The sequence below is a fragment of the Microtus pennsylvanicus genome, chromosome 14 (genome assembly GCF_037038515.1).
Source record: "Microtus pennsylvanicus isolate mMicPen1 chromosome 14, mMicPen1.hap1, whole genome shotgun sequence".
Classification (NCBI taxonomy): domain Eukaryota; kingdom Metazoa; phylum Chordata; class Mammalia; order Rodentia; family Cricetidae; genus Microtus; species Microtus pennsylvanicus.
Window position 1 is genome coordinate 35,145,896 of NC_134592.1, and position 22,993 is coordinate 35,168,888.

Genomic DNA, 22,993 nt, shown 5'->3' on the forward strand with positions numbered 1-22,993 from the left:
CGTCCAGAAGCCATCTAGAGACAGTGCATGAGAGGCTACCTAGGGCTGCCAGGCTGGGAAGTGACAGTGGGTGGGGAGGAGGGTTCTTACGCTGGACAAGTTCAATTACAGTGATGGCATTACAGGCATGAGCTAGGGGGCTGGTTTTGTTTTTTTTTTTCACTGTAAAGTAATCAGGGCTTCAAAGAGATGATAATGGTTAAGAACACAAACCATGGTCTTGGACTCAATGGGTTAAAGTGCCATATCTTCTCTGGAGCTGGGCTGTTCCTCCCCATGGCCCCATCCTAGAGTATCCTGATGATAATTAATGCGTATCCAAGTACTTTGCATATGCTAGCCCAGTTAAGCCTCACAAGTCTCTGGTTACAGAGAAGTTAGAAGACTTGCCCCTGGTCACACAAGTCACCCAGCTAGCCAGTGTCGGGGTGAGTGGCCACCCGATTTGGGGAGCTAAGTGCTTCGGCACAGGGCAGCATTTAGCTCCTAGTGACATCTGACATTACCTAATACAAGTCGTTGGGAAGTGAATGGATTCTCGCAGACGCTCTCAGTGGCTCCCCAGGTGCGGGACAGGGAGAAAGGCACTATTAATGGAACCAGATGACTTCAGCTTGTCTGATTGTATTTGAAGTGTTCGGGGAGGAAAAGGACAAGCCTACTTTAGAAATAGTATGAAAGAAAAGTGCTCAGTTCCACGGAGCAGCTGTAATGAATCCCTTTCTTCTGTGGGCCTGACGTTGAAGGATGGGATTGTACAGCGAAGCCAACACAATTCCTAGCGGACCTGCGTCTCTGGCAGGCAGGAAGGCGGGGACTGAGAACCTGGAGTCCGAGTGCCTCTGGTTGTTTGACTTTATCAGTTAAAGCACACCTGCCTCCTGTTGAGACTCAGCTTCCTCGTTTGTAGAACTGGAGAGCAACAAACCCAGAACAAGCAACTCAGTCTCAGGGGTCTGGAGGGGGACCTGTGGTGACAGGAGCAGACTCAGCATAGGTTTATGGAATGGGCAGCTTTATCTTCTAGCTCATTCTCCCTCTCCTCACTGAGGAAACAGAGCACTTCATAGAGGGAGATGGATTGCCTGACAGGCCCTCTTGTCATGACCGGGAGGGACCACAGGGGACCACACTGTTCCTAGGAGGCATCTACCAGGCTCCCCTAAGGGTAGCCTGCAAGCATGGGCCAGGAGTAGCTGCCCATCTCCCTTGACCAAGAGGAAGATGAGGCATTCAGAAGTTTAGGATAAGCCAGATGTAGGACCCAGGAATCCCCATCGCCCCAGAGAACAGAGAAGCCACAGGGGGTAGGCCTGGGAGGGAGGCTCAGGGTTGGGCAGAAAGAAACACCTGCCTTGGGCCATAGCTAAGGGCATGGAGGGAGCCTGCTTGGTGTCTCCAAGAATGAGGATGAATCTAGAGGCCATTAGGGTTCCCCTCAAGGGGGTGTCTGGGATGGCACTCCCAGCCCCTGACCCGCCTTCACTGGCCTTGGTTTCTTCTTCCAGGAGACACAGAGCCTAGCAGGCCGGCACCCGAATGCAGGGGACCTGCTTTGATCCCGACTCAGCACGAGCTCCACCAAGAAAAGAGATCCCGAGCATCGCAGCTAAGAGCACTAACTCAGAAATAAGACGACTTGAGTGGGGTGTCCCAGCTCTGCCTCGTACCAGCTGTGTGAGCCAGGGCAGGTTATTTCACCTCTCTGTTCCCCAGGACCTACCCCACAGAGGCATGGGAGAAGGAAATGAGATCCTGTGTATGAGATGCGTAATATGCCTGGGTACCCAGTGAACCTTCTGTAACTCACGGCTACAAAGCAGTGTTTGGTGAGGCCAAGACAAAGCTCTCTATGGGTGGTCTTTCCCACTTGCTGCTGTGGTGTTGAGAACAAATTCAGGAGCATGCCCAGCAGGGATATCTGAGCCCCACCCAAGTCAGTAGGGTCAGAGGGTCATGCCCACTACAGAAACTCAGGATACCTTCAACAGGAAGACACGGCTCCTTCAGCGTCTGCAGCAGGGTCAGAGGGTCATGCCCACTACAGAAACTCAGAATACCTTCAACAGGAAGACACGGCTCCTTCAGCGTCCGCAGCAGGGTCAGAGGGTCATGCCCACTACAGAAACTCAGGATACCTTCAACAGGAAGACACGGCTCCTTCAGCGTCTGCAGCAGGGTCAGAGGGTCATGCCCACTACAGAAACTCAGGATACTTCAACAGGAAGACACGGCTCCTTCAGCGTCTGCAGCAGGGTCAGAGGGTCATGCCCACTACAGAAACTCAGGATACCTTCAACAGGAAGACACGGCTCCTTCAGCGTCTGCAGCAGGGTCAGAGGGTCATGCCCACTACAGAAACTCAGGATACCTTCAACAGGAAGACACGGCTCCTTCAGCATCTGCAGCCCCAGATGTACACATTTCAACGTGAGCTCTTGACAAGCCTGCATGCGGGACCACAACACCCACTCTGCAGATGAAGAAAGAGGGTGTGTGTGGCAGGGGAGCTAGTGAAGAAGACAGGGTGTCTGACTCCTGTCCCACGTGACCTGAAGTCTTCCTGGCAAGGGTGAGGCCAGTCCTGCTTATCACACACACTCTCTCTCCTCCTAAGCTTCTTGCTTGGTGGTTGGCAAGGTAGGAGGGAGTCCTGCAGCCTGGGGTGTGTCCAGCTAAGATCAGAAGAATTGGGCAGCAGGGCGGTGGTGGCGCACGCCTTTAATCTCAGCACTCGGGAGGCAGAGGCAGGCAGATCTCTGGGAGGTTCGAGGCCAGCCTGGTCTACAAGAGCTAGTTCCAGGACGGGCATCAAAGCTACAGAGAAACCCTGTCTCGAAAAACCAAAAAAAAAAAAGAATTGGGCAGGCCCCAATCTCCCTAGGTGATAACTACATAGCTAGTTTTCTTGGGTCACCCAGCATAGACACACAGAGAGGACAGAAACTCCATACCAGGCTTTGGAGGCCAACCACCAATGTTCCTCTACTGGGCTAGGGATGTGGACCCATTGGTAGAGTCCATTTACTTATCAGGCACCAAGCCCTGGGTTCACTCCCCAGTACCAAAACAAACAAACAAAAACATGCCTGGAGGTGCACAGCTATACTCTGGATGCAGAGGGTCAGAAGTTCCAGGTCATCCTTGCCTAGAGAGTTCAAGGCCAGATCCTGTTTCAAAAAAGCTTCTACATTAACAGGGAACCTCCTCCAGCCAATGGCCTTTGAGAGGCTGGACCAGGCTGGGCGTGGCTTTGGGTACCAAAAGGGATTCCTTTATTTGGGTTCCCCTCCATCTGTTGCGTTCTGCTTCACTGCATAAAATTTGAAAGACTAGTAAAAAGATACCCACACAAACATATCTTCCAAAAAGCAACTCCCTTCTCCCTCGTCTGTTAGCTCTCATGAAGGCTACTGGAGTTGAGGGCTTAGGTATGAAGAGGGGCCCCATACCAGCAGGTCTAGAAGCCCTAGCCTGAGAGGCTCTAACCCTTCCCTGGCCACTATTTCCTGGGCACTATGGGTGTCTTCGGGGAGCTTATAGGTCCTAGATGCTGTGGACTCTCTTAGGTGACATTACCTTCCTCTAACATGGCTAAATTGTCACCTGTTAAAGGACCTGAGTGGACAGTCGGGTGTTGAGCTCTCTCCAGTGAGGGTTGAAATTGCATTTTCAGTCTCCAGCCTCAATGTCAAGGGCTGGTGATTTTCTGAGGCCATTTCCATTCAGGCTGAGGCTTCGCTGAGAGCTCAGAGCTGCAGTATGAGGAAATTTACTTGAACCAGATTCAGTAGCTGAAGTTGCCTTTTCTTTCTTTTTTTTTTTTAGATTTTATTTTTACGTGTTTGGATGTTTTGTAGTTGTAGGTCTATGCATCGTGTGTGTGTGTGTGTGTGTGTGTGTGTGTGTGTGTGTGTGTGTGTGTGCAGTGCCTATGGAGGCCAGAAGAGGGTGCCAGTCCTCTGGACTGGGAGTTAACAGACAGTTGAGTGTCATCATACAGATTGTGGGACTTGAAGCTGGATCCTCCAGAAGAACAGCCAGTACTCTTGACCACTGAGCCATCTCTCTAGCCCCTAGAAGTTTCTTTTAAGGGATACACTCTTAATGGACCCAGCAAGCATCCTGGGTCAGTGGGACTTTACAATTTCTACTATCTTTTTATTTGCCTTTCAGCAATGTCCATCAACAGATGATTCTAGAACCCGCCCCTCAGAGTGGGTCCAGTAGAGGGCAGCTGGGATTCAGGCATGATGGATCCAGAGGCCTTTGCCTACCCCTCCTTCCTATTTGCTGCAGAACTATCCAGCATGGTGGGTGTCAGCGGGCCCCTCTCCTGGGAGTACAGAATTCAGGGAAGATAACTACCTCCCCAGAAGCTCACTTGGAGAGGATCAGGTCAAAGTGCAAACTCCGGGTGTCTCCAAACAGCAGATGAAGGTACCCAATGGGATTCGCTCCTTTCACCATATGGATCTTGGGGACCAAACTCAGATAGTCAGGCTTGGCAGCAGGTGCCTTTACCACCTCAATCATCTAGCAGGCTTTAATACAGGATCTCATGTAGCCAGGGGTGGCCTCAAGTTCACTATGTAGCTGAGAATGACCTTGGACTCAGGGTCGTTCTGCCCCCATCTCGTGAGTGCTGGGGTTACAGATGTGTGCCATCACATCTGGCTTCAAACTGTTACACATTAGATCCCTGATAGATCAACAAAAACATGCTCACATTGTCAGTGAATAAAAACAACTGTAAGCAACTGGACCCGAAGGTAGGAGAGCCTCAGAGCCATCCCCAGTGCTGGGAGCACTGGCTTTCTGACAGGTATCCCCAAGGACAACTGTACCTGGAAAGAAAGAACAAGAGTTGGCCACCGCTGTGGAAGCCAGAAGGTGCCTCTGGCCACTTCTTCCTGCCAAAAGGCAACCACAGGATAGTACACTCTGGCCTGAGCTATGGTCCTTCATTCGCTAAGTACCAACATTCCCACACCAAAACCCACTGAGGTTTTAAAAGCTGATGCCAGAGAGACCAAGTATTCACCCCTCTATGGAATTCTGGTTGGTCAAACATCCTTAAGGTCCATGGGGATGGAAGGGCAGAGGGTTCTTGAATCTATTTATCTCAGAGGAATTGCAGATGGGAACTAGCAATGTCTGGGCCCTGCTCCCAGGCACGGCTAGGTGTTCACTCCATGCAAAAGGAATGAAGGGCCATACCACCAGCCAGCCCTGGGGAACACACTGTGCTGGGGTTCCTGGCAGGAAGGCCATGTTCCTCATGGGGGCACAGCCTAGCCACAGATATGAGGGTGGGCAGTGTCCCCACTAAAGTTCACCTACCACCAATTGCATCTGAGGTAGTGGGGGCCAAGCCTGCTCCAGATGATTCTAGTTTATCCTAATACAGAGCAAATGTCCTGTGGATTTTAGAAGCAGCAGTAGGCGGTTCTGTTTCTTCCCGAGGATGGTTGGCTGCACTGGTCCACAAGGGTGAAGGGGGCAGAAGTGAGGAACAGGGTTAGGAGGGCTGTGGGTATGCAGGAAAATTCTCTGGGGAGCAGGGGGAGTCTCTGGGTTGCCAAGCTTTTGGAAAAGGCTGCCAGGCCATGATAGACTACAACCTCTGACCAGCCAGCAATGCCTTCCAACAGCAGTGAAGTGGGGAGGGTGGGAGCTTAAAGCCTGGAGGCTGGATTCAGAACTCCTCTCTCAAGGGAACAGTGTTCCTTCAGACAATGGATACTCCTTCTAGAAGTTCCTGCCCTGTTGGTCTGGTCACCAGGCACCCATCTGGGCCGTTCTCCCCATCTGCTTGGTTCTATAGGGTAGCAATGGGCAGGTCTCCAGGGTCAGTGCACCCCTGACCAGGCGGCTCACTGATCCTAGAAAACATTTTAATTTCCTAGAGTCAGGTTTCTAGGAAGTCTTCGGAAGACTTCAGGGAGAATTTAGCATGACTGGTCTGGTGTGGGGCTTTCTCTGAGTCCTCCGAATGTCACTAGGTGCCCAGGCCTGACGACATGAAGAACTTCACACAGGACTGGCTTCTGGCTAGCATTTCTTACGCAGAAGCAGCTTCGTCATTTTCAAGCTGTAGCTTCACCTCAGATTGGAACACAAGCTCAATGTGACCTAAGAGAAAGACATATGGTGGCAGGGAAGGCAAGCTCGGTGTTGGCCTGCTGCCTGGCAGATTGCTATTTGCCCTTGGGCGAGTCACTTAACCTCTCTGGTCCAGTTTTCCTACCAACAAAACGAGAGGTTGGAAATTCCTGCTCCCTGTTTCTTCTGTATTCTTGGGGTTATAATAATTCCAGGCTCATGAGAAGTGAGGAGGAGGATCCCAGCCTCCCTGAGCAGCCGTCATGGCGGCACTAGACTTCTAGCTGCTCCACTGGGGAGCACCCTGCCCTGCTTGGTCCCGGGCACTTGACAAAAGGCTGCTTACCCAGAAGTTGGAGGAGCAACGCTTTTTCCTGCACTGAAGCCCGCGAGCCACCCATCTTCACACCCAGCCAGGCAGACAGACACCAGGCTTGCATCTGCCCACAAGGAGTCCACAGGAATTTCACCACTGGGATTCCTGCAGCAGAAAGGCCAGCAATGCCAATGCGACTGAACAAAAGGGGTCCCGTGAGAACAAAGAAGGCACGGGGACAATCACAGATCCTTTCTACAGCCTGGTGGGGTATGGGGACTTAGGGAAGTCAAGAGCTGTGAGTGACACTTATGTCCTAGAGGCTCAATTATTCCTCCACTCTTGGATTTTGACAGGAGTTAGGTCCGGGCTAGTCAGACGCCTGGCGTTCTGTAGAGCTCTGGGCACAAGTACCCTGTACTCTGGGCTGGAGGCAAACTGTGGTGAGATTCTAGCCAGCCCTGCTTGTTCACACTCTTAACTTTTCTTTCTTTTTTTTTCCTTTCTTTTTTTGTTTTGTTTTGTTTGACTAGTTGTTTCGTTTTGTTCTTTGAGACAACGTTTCTCTGTGAAGTTTTATCTATTCTAGAACTCACTATGTAGACCAGGCTGGCCTTGAATTAACAGAGATCCTCCTGCTCTGCCTCCAGAGTGCTGGATTTAAAGGTGTGCACCACCATGGCCCAGCTTACACTCTTTTCTTTATAAACTATTGTTATTATAAATATGTATGTATATGTATATGTGTGTGTGATGGTGTATGACGGTGTGTGTGTGTGATGGTGTATGACGGTGTGTGTGTGTGATGGTGTATGACGGTGTGTGTGTGTGTGATGGTGTATGACGGTGTGTGTGTGTGATGGTGTATGACGGTGTGTGTGTGTGTGATGGTGTATGACGGTGTGTGTGTGTGATGGTGTATGACGGTGTGTGTGTGTGTGATGGTGTATGACGGTGTGTGTGTGATGGTGTATGACGGTGTGTGTGTGTGTGATGGTGTATGACGGTGTGTGTGCTGGTGTATGACGGTGTGTGTGTGATGGTGTATGACGGTGTGTGTGTGTGATGGTGTATGACGGTGTGTGTGTGATGGTGTATGACGGTGTGTGTGTGATGGTGTATGACGGTGTGTGTGTGTGATGGTGTATGATGGTGTGTGTGTATATGTGTGATGGTGTATGACAGGGTGTGTGTGTGTATTTGTGTGTGTGTGTTTGTGTGTGTGTATGTGTGTGATGGTGTATGATGGTGTGTGTGTGTGTGATGGTGTATGACGGTGTGTGTGTGATGGTGTATGACGGTGTGTGTGTATGACGGTGTGTGTGTGATGGTGTATGACGGTGTGTGTGTGTGTGATGGTGTATGACGGTGTGTGTGTGTGATGGTGTATGATGGTGTGTGTGTGTATGTGTGATGGTGTATGACAGGGTGTGTGTGTGTATTTGTGTGTGTGTATATGTGTGTGATGGTGTATGATGGTGTGTGTTGGGAGGGGGTTACAGGAAAGTAAAAGGCCCTGCCTGCCCCTTTCAGTGGTCATAACTATCACTGGCAAGCTTGCAATGAATGGGAGGTTGTTCTGCTACATTCTTGGCCTCTGACCAAAGGGGAAGAGAGAATGAGGAGACTTCACAAGGTCCTGGAGAAAGCCTGGCCCTCTCATACAGCTTGTACAGTTGGAGGTAAAGGGACTTTGGTCCTGAGGTTGGTTTCTGGGTGCAAGTCTTGATCTGCCCATACCAACAATAGGATCCTGGGAAAGTTATTTAGTTATTTAGCAAGTCATTCTTCAGTGACCAGTTCCTGAGGGGGAAGGCCAGACGATCAAAAAATAAAGAGATAAGAAAGCTTATCATCATGTGGGGAGATGTATTGATTGATTGATTGAGACAATCCCAGAGCCCAAGATGACCTTGAACTCACTATAGAGCTGAGGATGACCTTGAGCTTCTGATCCTCCTGCTTCTACCTCACAAGCTGGGACTGCTGTCACGTCCCACCACAAAACACCATGTAAAGCTCATTGCACTGCTGTGTTGGGCTGGTTCCTTTGTTTTCCCTCTCTCTGCCCAGTATCCCATCCCAGGTAGAGGCCTGCTCCGTTTGTGTGGCACTCTCTGGGCTTTAAGGAACACTGTCAGGACAGCCTGAACCAGCAGCAGGGGCCTCTGCCACCCCATAACCTTACAATCCATAAGTCCCGCCAACCTGCGCAGTCCTTCTACTGCCCCCTAGCCTAAGCACCTGATAAGGTCACCTCTTCTTCACCCTAGTCCTTCATTTGTGCCATGAATCCCTTCCCGTACCCACCCTGACTTCAACAGGCAGGGTTCGCTCTGCCCTGTGAGTTGTGACATCACAGGGCACCCATTATGCCATGTAGGTGTCTCCACAAGCTCGAAGCAGGGGAGTCTGGCCGAATCTGGACTTGGCTGCCAGATAACCTGCCGTCTCTGACTCAGGCTTCTTATCTGAGACATGGGGACTGCAGCGCAGCGCCCAGGCCTGCTGTGAGGGTTGAAAGGCGTGTAGCAGGTTCATACTGGCGGTCAAAAGTGCTCTATCCTTGTCCTTCTTCATCTGTTTCCAAACCAGCAGTTCCCAGCGACCTCCCAGGGTCCCAGCACCAACACACACGCCAAGCGACAGACACACTAACAGACAATGATCGTCTGAAGCCTTTGAGTCTGGGTGAGATTTTTACGGTAACAACAGACAATGAATAGACAAGTTAACACATTACAACAACTTATGGCCACCAACAGCTTGTACAGGAGTGCTCAGAGCCACTCTGCTGGGCTGCATCTTCATCAGAGCCCTGAGAAAGCCCCAAATGTTCTCACATCCACAGCAACCTGCTTTCAAGGAAATAAGACGGAAGAAAGGCCCGGGGGAGGGGGGGAGAATGAATCACCCCTTTCTTCCTACACCATACAGGCTCCTGCTCACCATGGCCTTCTGGCTGTGTCCTGATGACCGAGTTCAAGTCACAGAATCCATGGTGGGAGGAGAGAACTAACTCCCATCACGTGTACTGCGGCAATCACACACAGGCCCCCTACACACACACAATAATAACGGTAAGTAAAATAGAGACATTAGTCAGCTGTATCTATTGGATATTAAAGCCTATCCAGTCTGTAAAAGAGAGATGAGTCACTCAGCAAAGGCCACCGCACGGAACACTGGACTAGTTCACGCAAGGCCCATGTTCAACCGCCTCCTTCCAAGTTCCCTTCAGACATAGCCAATCGGTCCCTTTCCCATCCCGCTTGGATTGGGCTTCAGAGTACTCAGCGTCATGCTCCAGCCTCCACTTCCACAGAGTCTGGGCCAGAATTACAGCTGAGGCCTATCTGTCCTCCTGGCTCTAACAGGACAAAGATGACACACACCAAAAGGAACAGGCTAGAGAGCAAACGTCGTCCGGCCTCCATTGCTCCCACTCCTCCTCCTAAACCCATTTGCATCACTGTGAGAGCTTAGAAGGCAAGGAACAGAAATACTGATTTTAATGGTGGTGCGAGGCCAGTGCCCATGCTGAGAGGAGCGCCATGCCAAGGATGATGGGGAACTGGGAACCCACAGCTCAGCAGCAGCTGGAATGGGAAAGAGTCGTCCAGCAGTCATGGTAAGCAAGACACTGGCCCCACTCTTCCCGCGATGAACCTCTTTCCTTAGACAACTTCCCAGCACCAGAGAGAGTGTCAGGCACTTATGCAGGCCCCGGACCTTTCCAATGGGAAACCGGACATAAGGCACATATACAATTCAAACTTCTCTAGTAAATTTTTTAAAGCGGGGTAAAAGGGAACAGGTAAAATTAATTTCAATAGTAGACTGGAGGCTGGGGACTCAGCTCATGATACAGCATGTGCTTGGCATGCATAAGGCCTTGGGCGCAGTCCCAAGAATTTGGCACTGGGATGTCTCAAAGCTTCAAATAGTATCATTTCAACACAGGAAAAAAAAATTAGTGAAGTTATTTGAATTTCTTTTCGTGATGCTGTCTTTGAAATCCAATATATATTTTTATAGTATGTTCCAATTTGGATACCAAGATTTCACTAGAAATAGCCTGTCTTGAGAATTCATTAAAAAAAAATTACAGTTAAAAATACAGATCCCACATAGAGATATTCTTTTAAACATTCCCAAAAGTTTTCCAACAACTGAAATCAGTGTCTGTTTTAAAGTTTAAATCAATAAAAATCAAATAAAACAAAAGATTCAGCTTCTCTAAGAGATACAGGTGATGACGTCAAGGACTGCAAACATAGGGGTGTGGATCTGGGGAAGGCAGCTCTGTCCACCTACACAGAGGTGTCCGCCTTGTTCCTGACCTTGTAAACATTCTCAGAACCTTGGGGTTGGCTGCCCCTAGGATTCTTGTCCAGGCCTAATGCCCTGCATCCTGTTGTCCCACCTCTGTCTAGGCCATTGCTTGGCCCACCTACCTGCCCAGTGTTGACTTCCAGATCCTTCCGGCTCTATACTGACTCCTCAAACACGCCCACCCCCAACCTCACTCTGAACTCCAGCCCACGTTGCCTGTCCAGGTGTGGTACAGGGACTCTACTTATCTGGGGTTTTTAAGAGATGCTGTATTCTGTTAAACAAAAAAAAAGGGAAGATTTGCAATCTTGAGGTACACCCAGGAATGAGCTATCATCTCGAGATTCCTACTGTTCTTGGGGAAAGCCCTGACAATTTTCACATTCTCATGGTGTGGTACCAAGATACCATCTGTATTCTCCCCGGAAATCCCTTATCGCTCGCTGTTCCACGGTACTTTCCAGAACTGCCTTTGCCCTGTCTTTTGTTTGCTTCTTTATCTGTGGTCCTGGGTTGGTGAATGATTTAGGTGCTGTGCTTTGTCCTAACCACTGTGCTCCTCCAGGCCACCAAAACCACAACAGACATCACTAATTGATCACATGTTCCTTCTCCATGAGCCTTAGAGTGAGCTCTACCTCAACCCCTGGGATACTGCCCCAAAGCCCTGCCTCCATAACCCAATCTCAGAAAGCAGTTCCACAGGAAAGGAAAAATGATGGTTCCACACAAAATAACAACAACAACAATAACAAAAAACCCTGTCAACTCACAAACACCAGCTCCCCATTCCCATCCCCAGAGCTGACTGACTCAGCAATGATGGAGAGTCACACAGGTCCCCTCCAGCAAGGGCACCTGCAGGCCAGAGCTTCAGAATGTCTTGCAGTGAATTGCCCTGAGACATCAGCAGGTCTCTCTATCTGCATCTAGAAGCAGGGATCCAGAACCGCTGTGACAAGGTAGACATAAAATTGAACTCTGGAAGCAGTGTCTGGAAGGTCATGGTTGCCTGTGCAACTGACCTGTATGACCTCAACTGCAAAAACAAAGCCTTGCAGCCAGTCAAGAACGCACAGGAACACACAAAGCCCACCATCCATCATGTGAGCACCGGGGAAGCCACTTGAACCTCACTGAAAACAGCTGAGTGGGGTCCCCTGTCCTGCTGGCCTTGGTTGCTCCTGAACAAGTGCCACCTGTTCATCTGGGGACAGCTTCAGCCCTCAGAGGCTCAGGCAAAAGAATCCCAAGGTCCTGCCTGCATTGCCAGAAAAACGATTCTAGCATCTCAGCTGTACCTGAGGAGAATACCACCAAGGAAACAAAGGAGGGCTTCACCAGATACCCCGCTGAGGCCCTCTGCAACCCACACAAAGCACTCTCTAGAGCCAGGCCTCCCGTCTTGCCCCATTCCAGGACTTCAAAGGGCCCCTTTCTCCTGTACCATTAGAGGCACCAGTGCCCTCTCTTCCCCCTCCTGAGTCCCATACCACACATATCACACACACACACACACACACACACACACACACACACACGACATAACACATGATACCACAGGACACAGGACACATCACACACAAACACATGTATAACACGCTTGAAACATATGCCGCACACCCACACACTGTGCGTGAGTATTTCACTAATCCCACACTCTAAGGACAAAGTGTTCCAAGCCATAGAACATTAAGAAACAACACTTGCAAATAGATTTGATCATCTTGCTGGAAAATGATTCTGAAATGAATGACACAGTTCCCTGACTTGCCAAGCTGGCACACCAAATATAATTTATCACTTCTTGACGATTCAGGGATGCATCTCTGAGCCTGTCTTTACCACGGCCCTTGAGGCCTAATGATCCGGTCTCCACCTCTGGCTGTTTCCTCCTGGCTCAGGCTGCCCTAGCCAAGGACACCATGCATTACAACCTCCAGGGATGGGGCTTACAGTCAGCCGTTTGGAACACACAATCTCTCCCTAGATGTCTGCATGGCTCCGTCTCTTTCGATTCAAACCTCTGCTCAAATCCCAGCTTACCAGAGACACCCTTCCTGGCCCCCTTCACCCATTTTTCTGCCCTCCTACATGGCTTTATTTCATTGTCACACATCTGCGGCTACCTATGTCTTGTCCATATGCTTATTGTCTGCAAGGACCCAAGCTCCTGGAGAGCAGGACTATTCCTGTTCTTCTAATGCTCATAACAGTCCTGGCACATAGGACGTGCGCGGTAAACAACTGTCAAGACAGTGACTAAGGGACGCAGTTGGCATTTTACCAGTGGCAGCAGTCACTCCTATTTCGGGTTGGCTCTTTGCTGTCATCTGTTTTCAGAATGTCTGCAGCTCCCAGGGATTCCATTATCATCCCTCTGATGGTCTCCTGTATCTGTAAGCAAGGAAAAGCTAAAGGTGGCCAAGAGATGACCAACCTGCCAAAGTACTTAAAGGATGTTGATGTTTTTTTCCCAGGCTGTGACCTAAGGGAAAGCACACTTCTGTCTTCTTCTAGCCAGGTTCTGGGTACAGGTCCTTGTAGCTTCCTTCTGGTTGTGAATTGTTGAAAGGTCTAAGTCTACCCGGGGATACTTCTCCAAGCACACCCTTGCACATCCCAGATGCACTCAGAAACCTTCAGCAGAAGCAGCCACATGGCTCCACCAGTCAGTAAACGACTAAATTCCTTATGGAGATGTCAAAGTTCCCAGCACTTCAGGAGACTGGCTTTTGTATGCCTAGCCCTCTGGCCTTATTTTCTCCTTCAGGAAGAGGAGGTCTTGAGCCCAAAAGGGCTTTGCAGTCTGAGCTGGAAGGGACGGCTGAGATAGAGAATGGAAGTGACTCACCTGGGGATACAAGCCCCTCGGCTGCAGGGCTGAGTTTACAGCGATTCCCTGGGCATCCATTCATAGCCTGTCTGCATCCCGCCCCATGTATCACCTTCTCAAGCACCAGCCTCAGTTTCTCCTGGGCCAGTCCCCCTGTAGGGCCATCAAGGAGCCAGGGAGAGTCCAGGATGGCCAATCTCACACTCTGGGCACACTTAAGAGTTTGTCACCCCTCTGTGAGCTGTGACAATGTTTTTGACTGTCAGAGAGCCATGCTGAACCCCATGAAACAGCAGGAGGAGGCTTTCCCTGGAACTGACTTACTTCCAAGCCAGCCGCATGTTGTTCAAAGGAGCTTTACGCATAATATAGAAAAACAAAGCACAACAAACAAGGTTCTTCTGTTTGTCCCCTTACCCAAAGTAACCCTAATCTCCCAATCATTCCTGGTTTAGATGTTCAACAAGGTCCTTTGGGTGGTCCCGAATCTCAGGCCAGACTACCCATGGGTGTGGCTGAAACCTGGAAGATAAGGACACAGGCAGTCCTGAGCTGCTGCCTCTTCCATAAACCAGCGGTTGTGGGTGGGCGTGGGGCGTGGAGGGGAATGTGGAGGCTGGGGTGGGCTCAGGGGTGTGTGCCAGGCCACATTGTCCTAGAAAGTAAAGGCTAAGCAAGACCCTGGTTGAAAGGACAAGTAATTTGCCAGTGGTACCTAAGTTGAGTCAGGAAGCAGATGTGGGATGCATGAAACTGCCAGGCAAAAACCACCAAAGTACCAAGGGAGCATCTGGAGCAGGACATTTGCTGAAGCCCCACCCCCTGGCTATTCAGCTGAGCAGAGGACCCTGCTGGCTTCCCCCCTCCTTCCCTGCTGGGCTGCTCTGAAGAAATAGAGGGGCGGAGCACACAGCAGCTGGAGGTTCCTTTATTCACCCTCCTCCTCCCAGCCCCAGCAAGCGAGGTCAGCCCTGCTTCTCAGGGCGCCCGGTCTCCTGCTGTGCAATAATTGGACCCTATTTTGTGACAGTGAGTCTTTTTTTTTTCTCCCTACCTGCTGCTATTGGAAGCATTTATCTGCTGACTTGGGCCTGTGGAGAGACACCCTGGTGGGCCTTGAACTATGTAGGCTGGTTCTGCAGGAAAGCCTTACCTTCTGTTGCAAAGAAATCTCTCTCCCTGCAACTGTACCCACTGGCCCCTTCTGGACCCCGCTCTCCAAAGGAAGGTGGTTCTAGACCCACCTCCAGGTGGCAAGGAGACAATCAGCTCAGCAGCAGAACTGAACCTCACAGTGGCCACTGTGGGCACCCATCCACAACCCACATGCCTGTGGGCGTGTGCACAGATACACACACACCAACCCGCACACCCGCCTTTGCAATAGCCGGCCTCTGTTTCCATCCTAGGTCTGTCTTCCTGCCAGCCTATCCAAGAGCCAAAACCCAGTGATGTTCAAATCTCTTATATAAAGTAGCAAAGTACACTGTGCCTGCAACCCCGGACCCCAGCGAGGCTGAGACAAGAGGATTTCCGTGAGTTCCAGGACAGCTGAGGCTACAAAATGAGAACTGTCTCAAAAATAAGATCAAACAGCCGTGTCTGTATAACCTTCTGAATACTTTAGAGCATGTCTAGCTTCTTTTTTAATATTTTATTTTTAATTATGTGTATCTGTATGTATCTGAGTGTGGGTTTGTGCAATTTGAGTGCAGTGCCCACGGAAGGCAAAACCTGGTTCCTCTGAAAGATGCTCCTAACTGGTTGGTCACGTTCCATGTCTGGATTCTTAAACAGAGATGACAATGTAAATGTAAAAGCAGTCCTTCTAGAGCACCCTGTACAGAATGACAAGGGGGAAGTCTGCACATGCTCAGTACAGACACAATTTCCCTCCAGTATTCTGACTTGTGAAGCCGAGTGCACAGATGTAGACCTGAAGGGCTACCTGGGGAAGCCAACCAGGATCTTGCCAGGGAAAAGCCAGCACAGCAGATCTAGAGTCTTAAACACCCAGATCTAGCGCACTCACTCCACAGACCGTGGGGAAGCCTCAGTTTACCCCTGTGCTGATTGCACATTCGTTGGTACCTAGTTCACAGGGCTGCTGTGGGAGGGAGCTCTGAGCTACAGCTTGGGCAATACTTGTCCTATGTCAGAAGTACCAAATGCTTGCCGCTATCATCAATGTCACCCCGAGCAGGCAGTTAACACAGGCTGGACTGAGAAGCCTGAATCAGTTCTCAGAGCCTCAGTATGAGATTGTCCAGTGCAAGCCTGACGTCTAAGTCAATCAAATTTGGTGCCCCCGGGGTCATTAATTGACCTCACATGAAAGCTTATTGCTCCTGCTCATTTCTGGAAGGCCTGGGTCTCAGTCTGTCCGTCCCCTTGTGACTTGTCGGCTGCTCTGGGTTCCCCGAAGAAGCAGGCAGGGCATAAATCTCCAATCTTCTAACTGTAATGAACTACTTGGCTGCAGGCTCCCCTCTGACCTTAAGGTGGTTTCTTCCATTATAACATGACAGTTCCCTGGGTAGCTTAGGTTGCCTTGCCACCCAGAACTCCCTCCATTGTCCACCTTAAATGGTATTTTTTCCCCATCTCAGAGCTTCCTCTGCTTGCTGAGCTGACAAATACAACCACCACAGAAGGAAGCCAAGTCCCTTAGGCCTCCCAGCATCTAGTGGGGGATCACTGGCTGGTGGGGGCTACGGTTGTGGCACAGAAATAATGGGATTGATGGGGGGATGAGCAGCATCCTAACACGCATCCTGTGTCCTTGGCCCTCTGGCATCCCTGTGAGGGCTCTCTCCAGGTTTGGCTGCCTCTGAGCTACCCCCACATCCCAGGAATAGAACCCATGGACACTTTACATCTGAACACACTGGCAAAGGGAATTGTGGGTATTAGCGGTTTTTCTCTCGCTAACCTCTTTCTCATATATAGGGCCTAGACAAATTGAATACAAAATCATTTTCCATCATTTGGACAAATCATATTCCCACAGTTCCAAAATGTACACATTATAAATAAAATCCAAATTCATTATTGAACCTTAGTTCTCAGAGAACAGCACCAGAAAAGCCACCATCAGTGTCCCCTTCTACTAGCGATGGAGTTTCCTGAAAGATCTAAAGAAAAGGTTACAACAGAACCTCCTGACAGCTCATGACTGACTATACTGTCTCACAGCACCCTGGAGAACCTCCAAAGAGACTTTCCTCCTTCTAGAAATCCACCCTCTGTTTATTAAGGCACTAACAAACCCGGCCAATTATTTAATCCAGGTTGAACAAAGACTAGCAAAGGTCCAGAGATGGTATTTTGTCCGTGGCTACTCAGCACTGTCTCAACTTCAGGATAAGAAACTCCTGTTGAGCCAATGTGTGGAGATACTTAGCTGCGATCTTAATACCCAGGGGACCGAGGCAGGAAGGTTTTTGAGACACAAGGCTACTGTGTCTCAAAAAACAACAAATGAACAAGGAAGACGAAAGAAAGGAAGAAAAGAAAAGAAGTTCTGGTTCAGAAAAATTCATGCCTAAACTTTTCATGTGTTAAATAGTTTTGTTTTCAAACAATGTAAAACGAAATTTCGTGTAAGACCTTGGCCTCTCACTCATGCCTGTTAGAGAACTGGTATATGGAAAACCTGAATCTAGAACCAAACAACCACAGACTCCAACCCTGGCTGCTTGGCCTCCTATATCAGCTGGCCTCCTCTGCCAGTGTAGATCAGTATAGACTCAAAAGGATGCTTCCAAATATGTCCCCTTGCCCAGCACAGGCAAGGAAAAGTAACAAACCTTGTCACGTGGTAAAGCTGACAGAAGGGTGGAAGTCAGCTTCTCCCTTAAATCCTAACTTCCACAACCAAATCTTCATATCCGAATTTGTGACACACAGGCTGAGAGCAAGACAGAATATGGAGACTCAGGGCGTCTCTGAGAAATTTGGCCATAGGGTTGCCATGCCGACAGCCCACAAGGCAAACAAGCACTCCAAGGTCCAGAAGTAACTTGGCTGGCTTTGAACAGGCCAGGCAACAGCGTGAAGGCAGAGCTGCCTCCAGGACCAGACTCTCACACAGACCCTCCCTTTCCAGCTTTAGCTCTGGTTCCCAGGGGAGTGGTGATGATGTCTGTCTGACTTTGCTCAGCCTCTGACAACAGGGCAGGCCACCTCATTCTCTAAGAATCTGAAATTATGGCCCAACTCAACAAAGAGATGTTTGGAAATGATTGACAGTGAATAGTTTATCAAAACTTTCAGAGAGCCATCGAATCTTTAGCAGCACCTGCCCCCTTTTAAGTTCAACAAAAAGTCCACCTTCTGAAGGCGCTTGAGCCTGCATCGCCTTGCCTTTCTACCTCAGTCAGGCTGGAGCTGTGGATAAGTAGTCAGGGGACTGAAGCTGGAGCTGTTTGTTCACTGCTCCTAGTGAGCAAAAATCTTGTTGCACTCCTTTATCAAAGAGGTACTTATTAAATCCGGCTGTGTGTATCAATGTGGGAATGCAAAAGGCATCCCGCATGGTCCCTGCGTGCACCGCTTACATTCGGCTGAGAATCAGGTGGAAGCGAGTTACTCAAGATAGGAATACAATGCATCAGGCCCGACGCTGGCAGAAGAGGCATCTCAGGCTAAAGCCTAAGAATAGCGAGTGCTCTGGCTGTGCTCCCAAGTAGCAAGAGAAGGCTCTGCCACCCAGTTCCCTGGGACTTCCATTCTTGCCTTTTGTTCTGTACCTTCACTTCCCAGTTCCCAGGTATCTCCCCAATCCTCTCCCCCACCCCCACTTTACACTAAGCTTAGGTCTATACCTCCTACCAGCAACAAGTCGCCTGCAGGAATGAGGGGCAGGGAAGTGTTCACAAGTGCCCCCCCCAACTTGTAAAATACATCCCTCAAAATATTTGCTGGATCCCACCAATAGTGCCCCCATTAAACACACATCCCAATCTGGGCGTCTCATCCGAGAAGCACAGGAGACAGGTGTCCCAGCCAAAGTCAGGGTCCAGACTTCTGCATCAGAGGGTATAGAAGGTTCTCTGAGATCAGTGCTCTCTTCCCCTGTCTCCTACCCCTTCCCCTCCTCTTCCAGATGACAGCTACCTCCAGACAGGTCATCAGAGAAAGGGGCCAGGGAATCTGGCCAGCTGCCTCACCCCTTTGGTGCTGGCCTTAGGCTGCGTTCCCTGAGGGCAGGGCTGAAGTCATCAGAACTAAGAATAGGGCATCTGAGACTCGGTGTGGGAACTCACTGGAGTTTAGAGCCACCAATGTTTTTGTTGTTCCTGTTCCAAGCAGTCAGTCCACATAAATCTCAGGGCCCTAGCATGTATAGGTTTTTCCTCCACTCTGTCCAAACATTGGCAAGGGTTTTGGATGCCATGCCCTAGGTACGGGACAAGTGGACAGTCTCAGCATTATTTGCATAGATGCACCCCAATTTTGGAATCTAGATTAAAACACAAACCTTAGGGCCTAAGGTCTCCTCCCACCAGGCCCAGAAAGCAATCCTATCTGTAAGTTTTTACTTCTTTATTGGTCTGTTTTTGTTTGGTTTTTCAAGACAGGGTTTCTCTGTGCAGCCCTGGCTGTCCTGAAACTCACTCTGTAGACCAGGCTGACCTCGAACTCACAGAGATTGAGTCTGTCTCCCAAGTGCTGGGATTAAAGGCGTGCACCACCACCACCTAGTTTACTTCTTTTTCAGTACGGTGATGTGAGAGAATCTGGGGCAGGATGGGTATCTGCAGAACCATCCTCATAGTCTTGGACTTTGCTGAAAATACCTTGTATTCTACTGGGTACAGGTGTCAGTACTCCTGACCTTGTGCCTTCGGGAGAAGCTCCTGTCTTATCATCTTCCAGGTTCAGATTTTTCCGGGTCAAAATTGCACCCTCCCCCCACTCTCCTACTCCCTCACAGTTCTTTGCTCTTCCTTCTGGTACTGATCGCACTAAGCTGCCCCTGTCCAGCAGAGTGTCCCTAGAGGTCACCTGCTCCCATAGGAAGAACACTCCCTTCCCAGCGGTCTCCCTAAGAATCCCATGTCTCTTTCCTCAACAGGTGCTGGGCCTGGTAACACGAAACCATCACCAGCCGACCAGGCCAAAGTGTAGACAGAAACGCCCCCTGCAGGCTCCGCAAGCCCCCACCGGGGGTCTACTGGGCAGCTAAGTCCTCCCCCTACTCCCGGCCCTAGTTCTGCCCCGGCTCCTGGAGTGCTACACCGCTTTTGTTTCCACGGCTAGCTCAGACGTCAGGAGGGTGATCTAATGAGAGGGAATTGCCGAGCCCAAGCGCAGACACTGTCCCCTTCTTCTGCAGACCCTAGTGATGGGGGAGCGCATACAGGACAAGCCTTCTCCCGGTCCCCGGGGAGCCAGAAAACACCTCTGGGGAAAAGAGTGGTCAATATCGAAGAAACGGGTCCAAGTTGATCTGGGATGAGGAGACGTTAAGCCAAGGGCTGCGCTCAGCGACCCTTCCATACCCACGCCGCCACCCGGCGTCCTTTACCCCAGAGGTTGGAGACAGGGTGCGCACCACCACCTACGCGCTCTTGCTGCGCTCTGCTCCCACCACCCGCTCGCTGCACTCCTGGGCCAGCCGCCCTCTAGGGATGGCAAGGAGCCCACAGCCCCCCAGTCCCCAGCCCCGGCAGCGCGGGGCCGCGAGAGCCGCCACGTTCCCAATCGCGCGCGCACGCCGGGCCCACCAAACTTGCAGCACTTTCTCCCTGCCCCCACACGCTGTCACCCTCCCTGCATCCAAGCACCCTGGCCCCTCCGGGCCGGCACAGGTTGCCATAACAACGGGCAGGAATTCTCGAACATATACAAAGCCTGAACGGCTCTCGGGGCACGCAGCCCCCGGCCGGGCCCCGCGCCCTGGGCTAACAGCGCAGGGGCAGAATGCGAGCCGCCGCTCACCGGGTGCGCAGAGCGTACTCACAATGAGCGGGATGGTGCGGTCCTCGCGGAGCTGCTCCGACCTCCCGCCGGCCCTCTGCGCGCCGCGGCCGCCCGAGGATGCTGCATGGGCTCGGTTGTCCTGCCATAAGTAGTAGAAAGTGCCCAGGATCCAGGCTACGGTCAGGATGGCGATGGCATTGGCTCGGATCTTCCTCATGGTGGGCGGACGGGCGCCCCGCGTGGGGCCCGGGGCCGGCGTGCTCTCAGGGCCGGGGCGGAGGCGCTCTCTGCCCCAACTGTTATCGCTCGCTCCGGGCTGCTCAGTCCTGCAGAGCAGAAAAAGGAGAGAGGTTGTGGTGGTGGTGGTGGGGGTGATAGGAAGAGACAGGAGCGCGGAGCGATCCTCACGGTCCTAATGCCCTTCAGCCCCGAGCGCGCGCGGCCCCGGGCGCCCATTCATTCGCGCGCCTAGCGGGCCCGGCGCTCCAGACGCCGCGGGCGGCCCGGGCCACTGCGCACCGGCTGAAGAGCGCGCCCGCTGGGAAGTGGCGCGAGCCTTCCTCCCGCACCCGGGGCCTCGGCCAGACAGACACCCGAGCGGAATGGCGATGGGCCAGAGTCGGTCTCGGCTCGCAACGCTCCGCTACCCCTTTACTGTCCACTGCCCCCGCGCGGTCCTGAGCTGTCTATCCACCCACCCCCACCCCACCGCCGAACAGCCCTGAGTCACCTACGATGTTGCGCGACCCCTGGCCTTGGCCCGAGTGGCGTAGCGGTAGTTCCGGGCGGCGCTGTGAACTGCGCTCTGGCGTGGGGTTCAAGGGTGTTCAACTAGTCCTTCGAAGGGGGCAAGGCTGGCGGGGAGGCAATCTTGACTCTGCACCGGAATCCTCGGCAACCTAGCATTCCCAGTCGCCTCGGTGGTCCGGTGGGGGGGGGGGGGGCGTGGAAGCTGATGCACTTGACACTCGCGGAGAGCCAGGTAAAGCTGCGCTGCCACACAACCAAAGCAAGTAAAGGGATGCAACTACTGGACATCCTTCACTAGCTTGGGGCTCCTAGCTTTCTCGTAGCTCCCTTCCGCTCCGGCTTCACTGTTCCCTGACCAATCCTGATGCATCATCACCAGCCCATTAGAATGAAAGGGCTACAGAGGCCACGCCAAAGGGCAGAGCCCAGTCTACAAGCCTTCTGACACTTTACCGACAAAGTGCAAAATAAAGTGGTGACAGACGTCATTTAGATTCTGATTCTGCAGAAGCTCTGGGGTTGATAAGAGGTGAGAAGCAGGTGTGAATAATTCAGGCTCCAGGCAAAAGACAGGACGGGCTAGGGCCTGTCAGGCATAGGAAGACACTCAATGAATAGCTGTGAGATACCAAAGGACATACTGTAGAAGAAGAAACAATTTATTGCAAAGCTGTCTTAGGTAATGAACTATAGAAATGATTCCAGGAAGTATAGTGTTGCAAAGTGGTCTTTAGGAAGGCTTCTCAGAGACGGTGGGTGAATCTGGGGGATGGGAGGGTAGGTGAATCTGGGGGGATGGGAGGAAAATCCTAAACCGGCAGAGAAGAGTGAGGAGAGGGCAGGGACAGCCACGGTCCTGAGGATAGTACTTCTGTGGAAAAGAGAGAGTTCTGGATACCGCCAAAGACCTGGTTTGAATTGAGACTGGCCAAGCCGACAAGTCTGGATTCTGGAAGGTCCTGAATGCCAAGAGCAGAGTGGACGGGGTGGTGCTTTTCGGATGGTGTTGGATATGTTAGTTCTTTGGAAAACCCAAGGTGGGTCAGGCTTGCACATGAAGTCATCTGGGGAATGAGGCAAACAGTGAGATCACAGCATGTCCTGCCTCTCACATCAGCATCACCCGGAGATACAGTGAAATGAGATGGTGTTTCTTTGTATTTTCGGCACTTGGCACTGAACCCTAATAGAAGCTTGATGTATTTCTTCTGAAGGGAAGAAGATCCCAGTGTTTTATTTAGGGAAACCCAGGATCATTATAGAATAGTGATACTTTGCCTTTGAGAAATGCCCAAAAACAGGACCAGGCACAGAACCTGCCTGTAGCCCAGGTGAGATGGGGGGAGGAGAATCAAGAGTTTGAGATCAGCCTTAGCTACATAGTGAGTTTGAAGCTATGGGACCTTGTCTCAAGGGGAGGTCTCCAAATGGCCCAATCAACAGTGTGACTCTAAGTAAAGATGGTGTGACAGAGAATCTCACAGTGAGAGAAACAGGGAGTCAGGCTTTACCAGTGTGGCAGGCACAAACAAGAGAGGCAAGGTGACAAAGATGCCATGGGCCCTGAAGCAGCCAGCCAGCCTTGCTCTCCCAAGATTCTTGCAGGGAGTGTTTAATCATACTGTGTGGGGCCAGGATTCATCTGCATCTCTGTCACTTTTGATTTTCAGAGTTTGGGCAAAGAGTGCAGCTCCTGGTGACAGGCTCCAAACTTACCCTTACGT

The 22,993-nt window shown here is 51.1% G+C and overlaps 1 protein-coding gene across 2 annotated transcripts in view; it reads right to left on the reverse strand.

Annotated features, from left to right (window-relative positions):
- Galnt16 (polypeptide N-acetylgalactosaminyltransferase 16) overlaps positions 1 to 21,598 on the reverse strand; it is an 83,953-nt gene extending 62,355 nt beyond the window's left edge. Inside the window, exons 1-2 of one of the 2 annotated variants that reach the window (XM_075947657.1) lie at positions 21,254 to 21,598; positions 20,560 to 20,845 (exon numbers count right to left, since the gene is read on the reverse strand). In XM_075947657.1, the coding sequence (XP_075803772.1) occupies positions 20,560 to 20,736 (177 nt within the window). In that variant the 5' untranslated portion in view covers positions 20,737 to 20,845; positions 21,254 to 21,598. Of the gene's footprint in view, positions 1 to 20,559; positions 20,984 to 21,253 lie in introns of those variants that run through there. The other variant, XM_075947656.1, reaches the window with a different exon arrangement.
- Between the last annotated feature and the right edge of the window lie 1,395 nt (positions 21,599 to 22,993).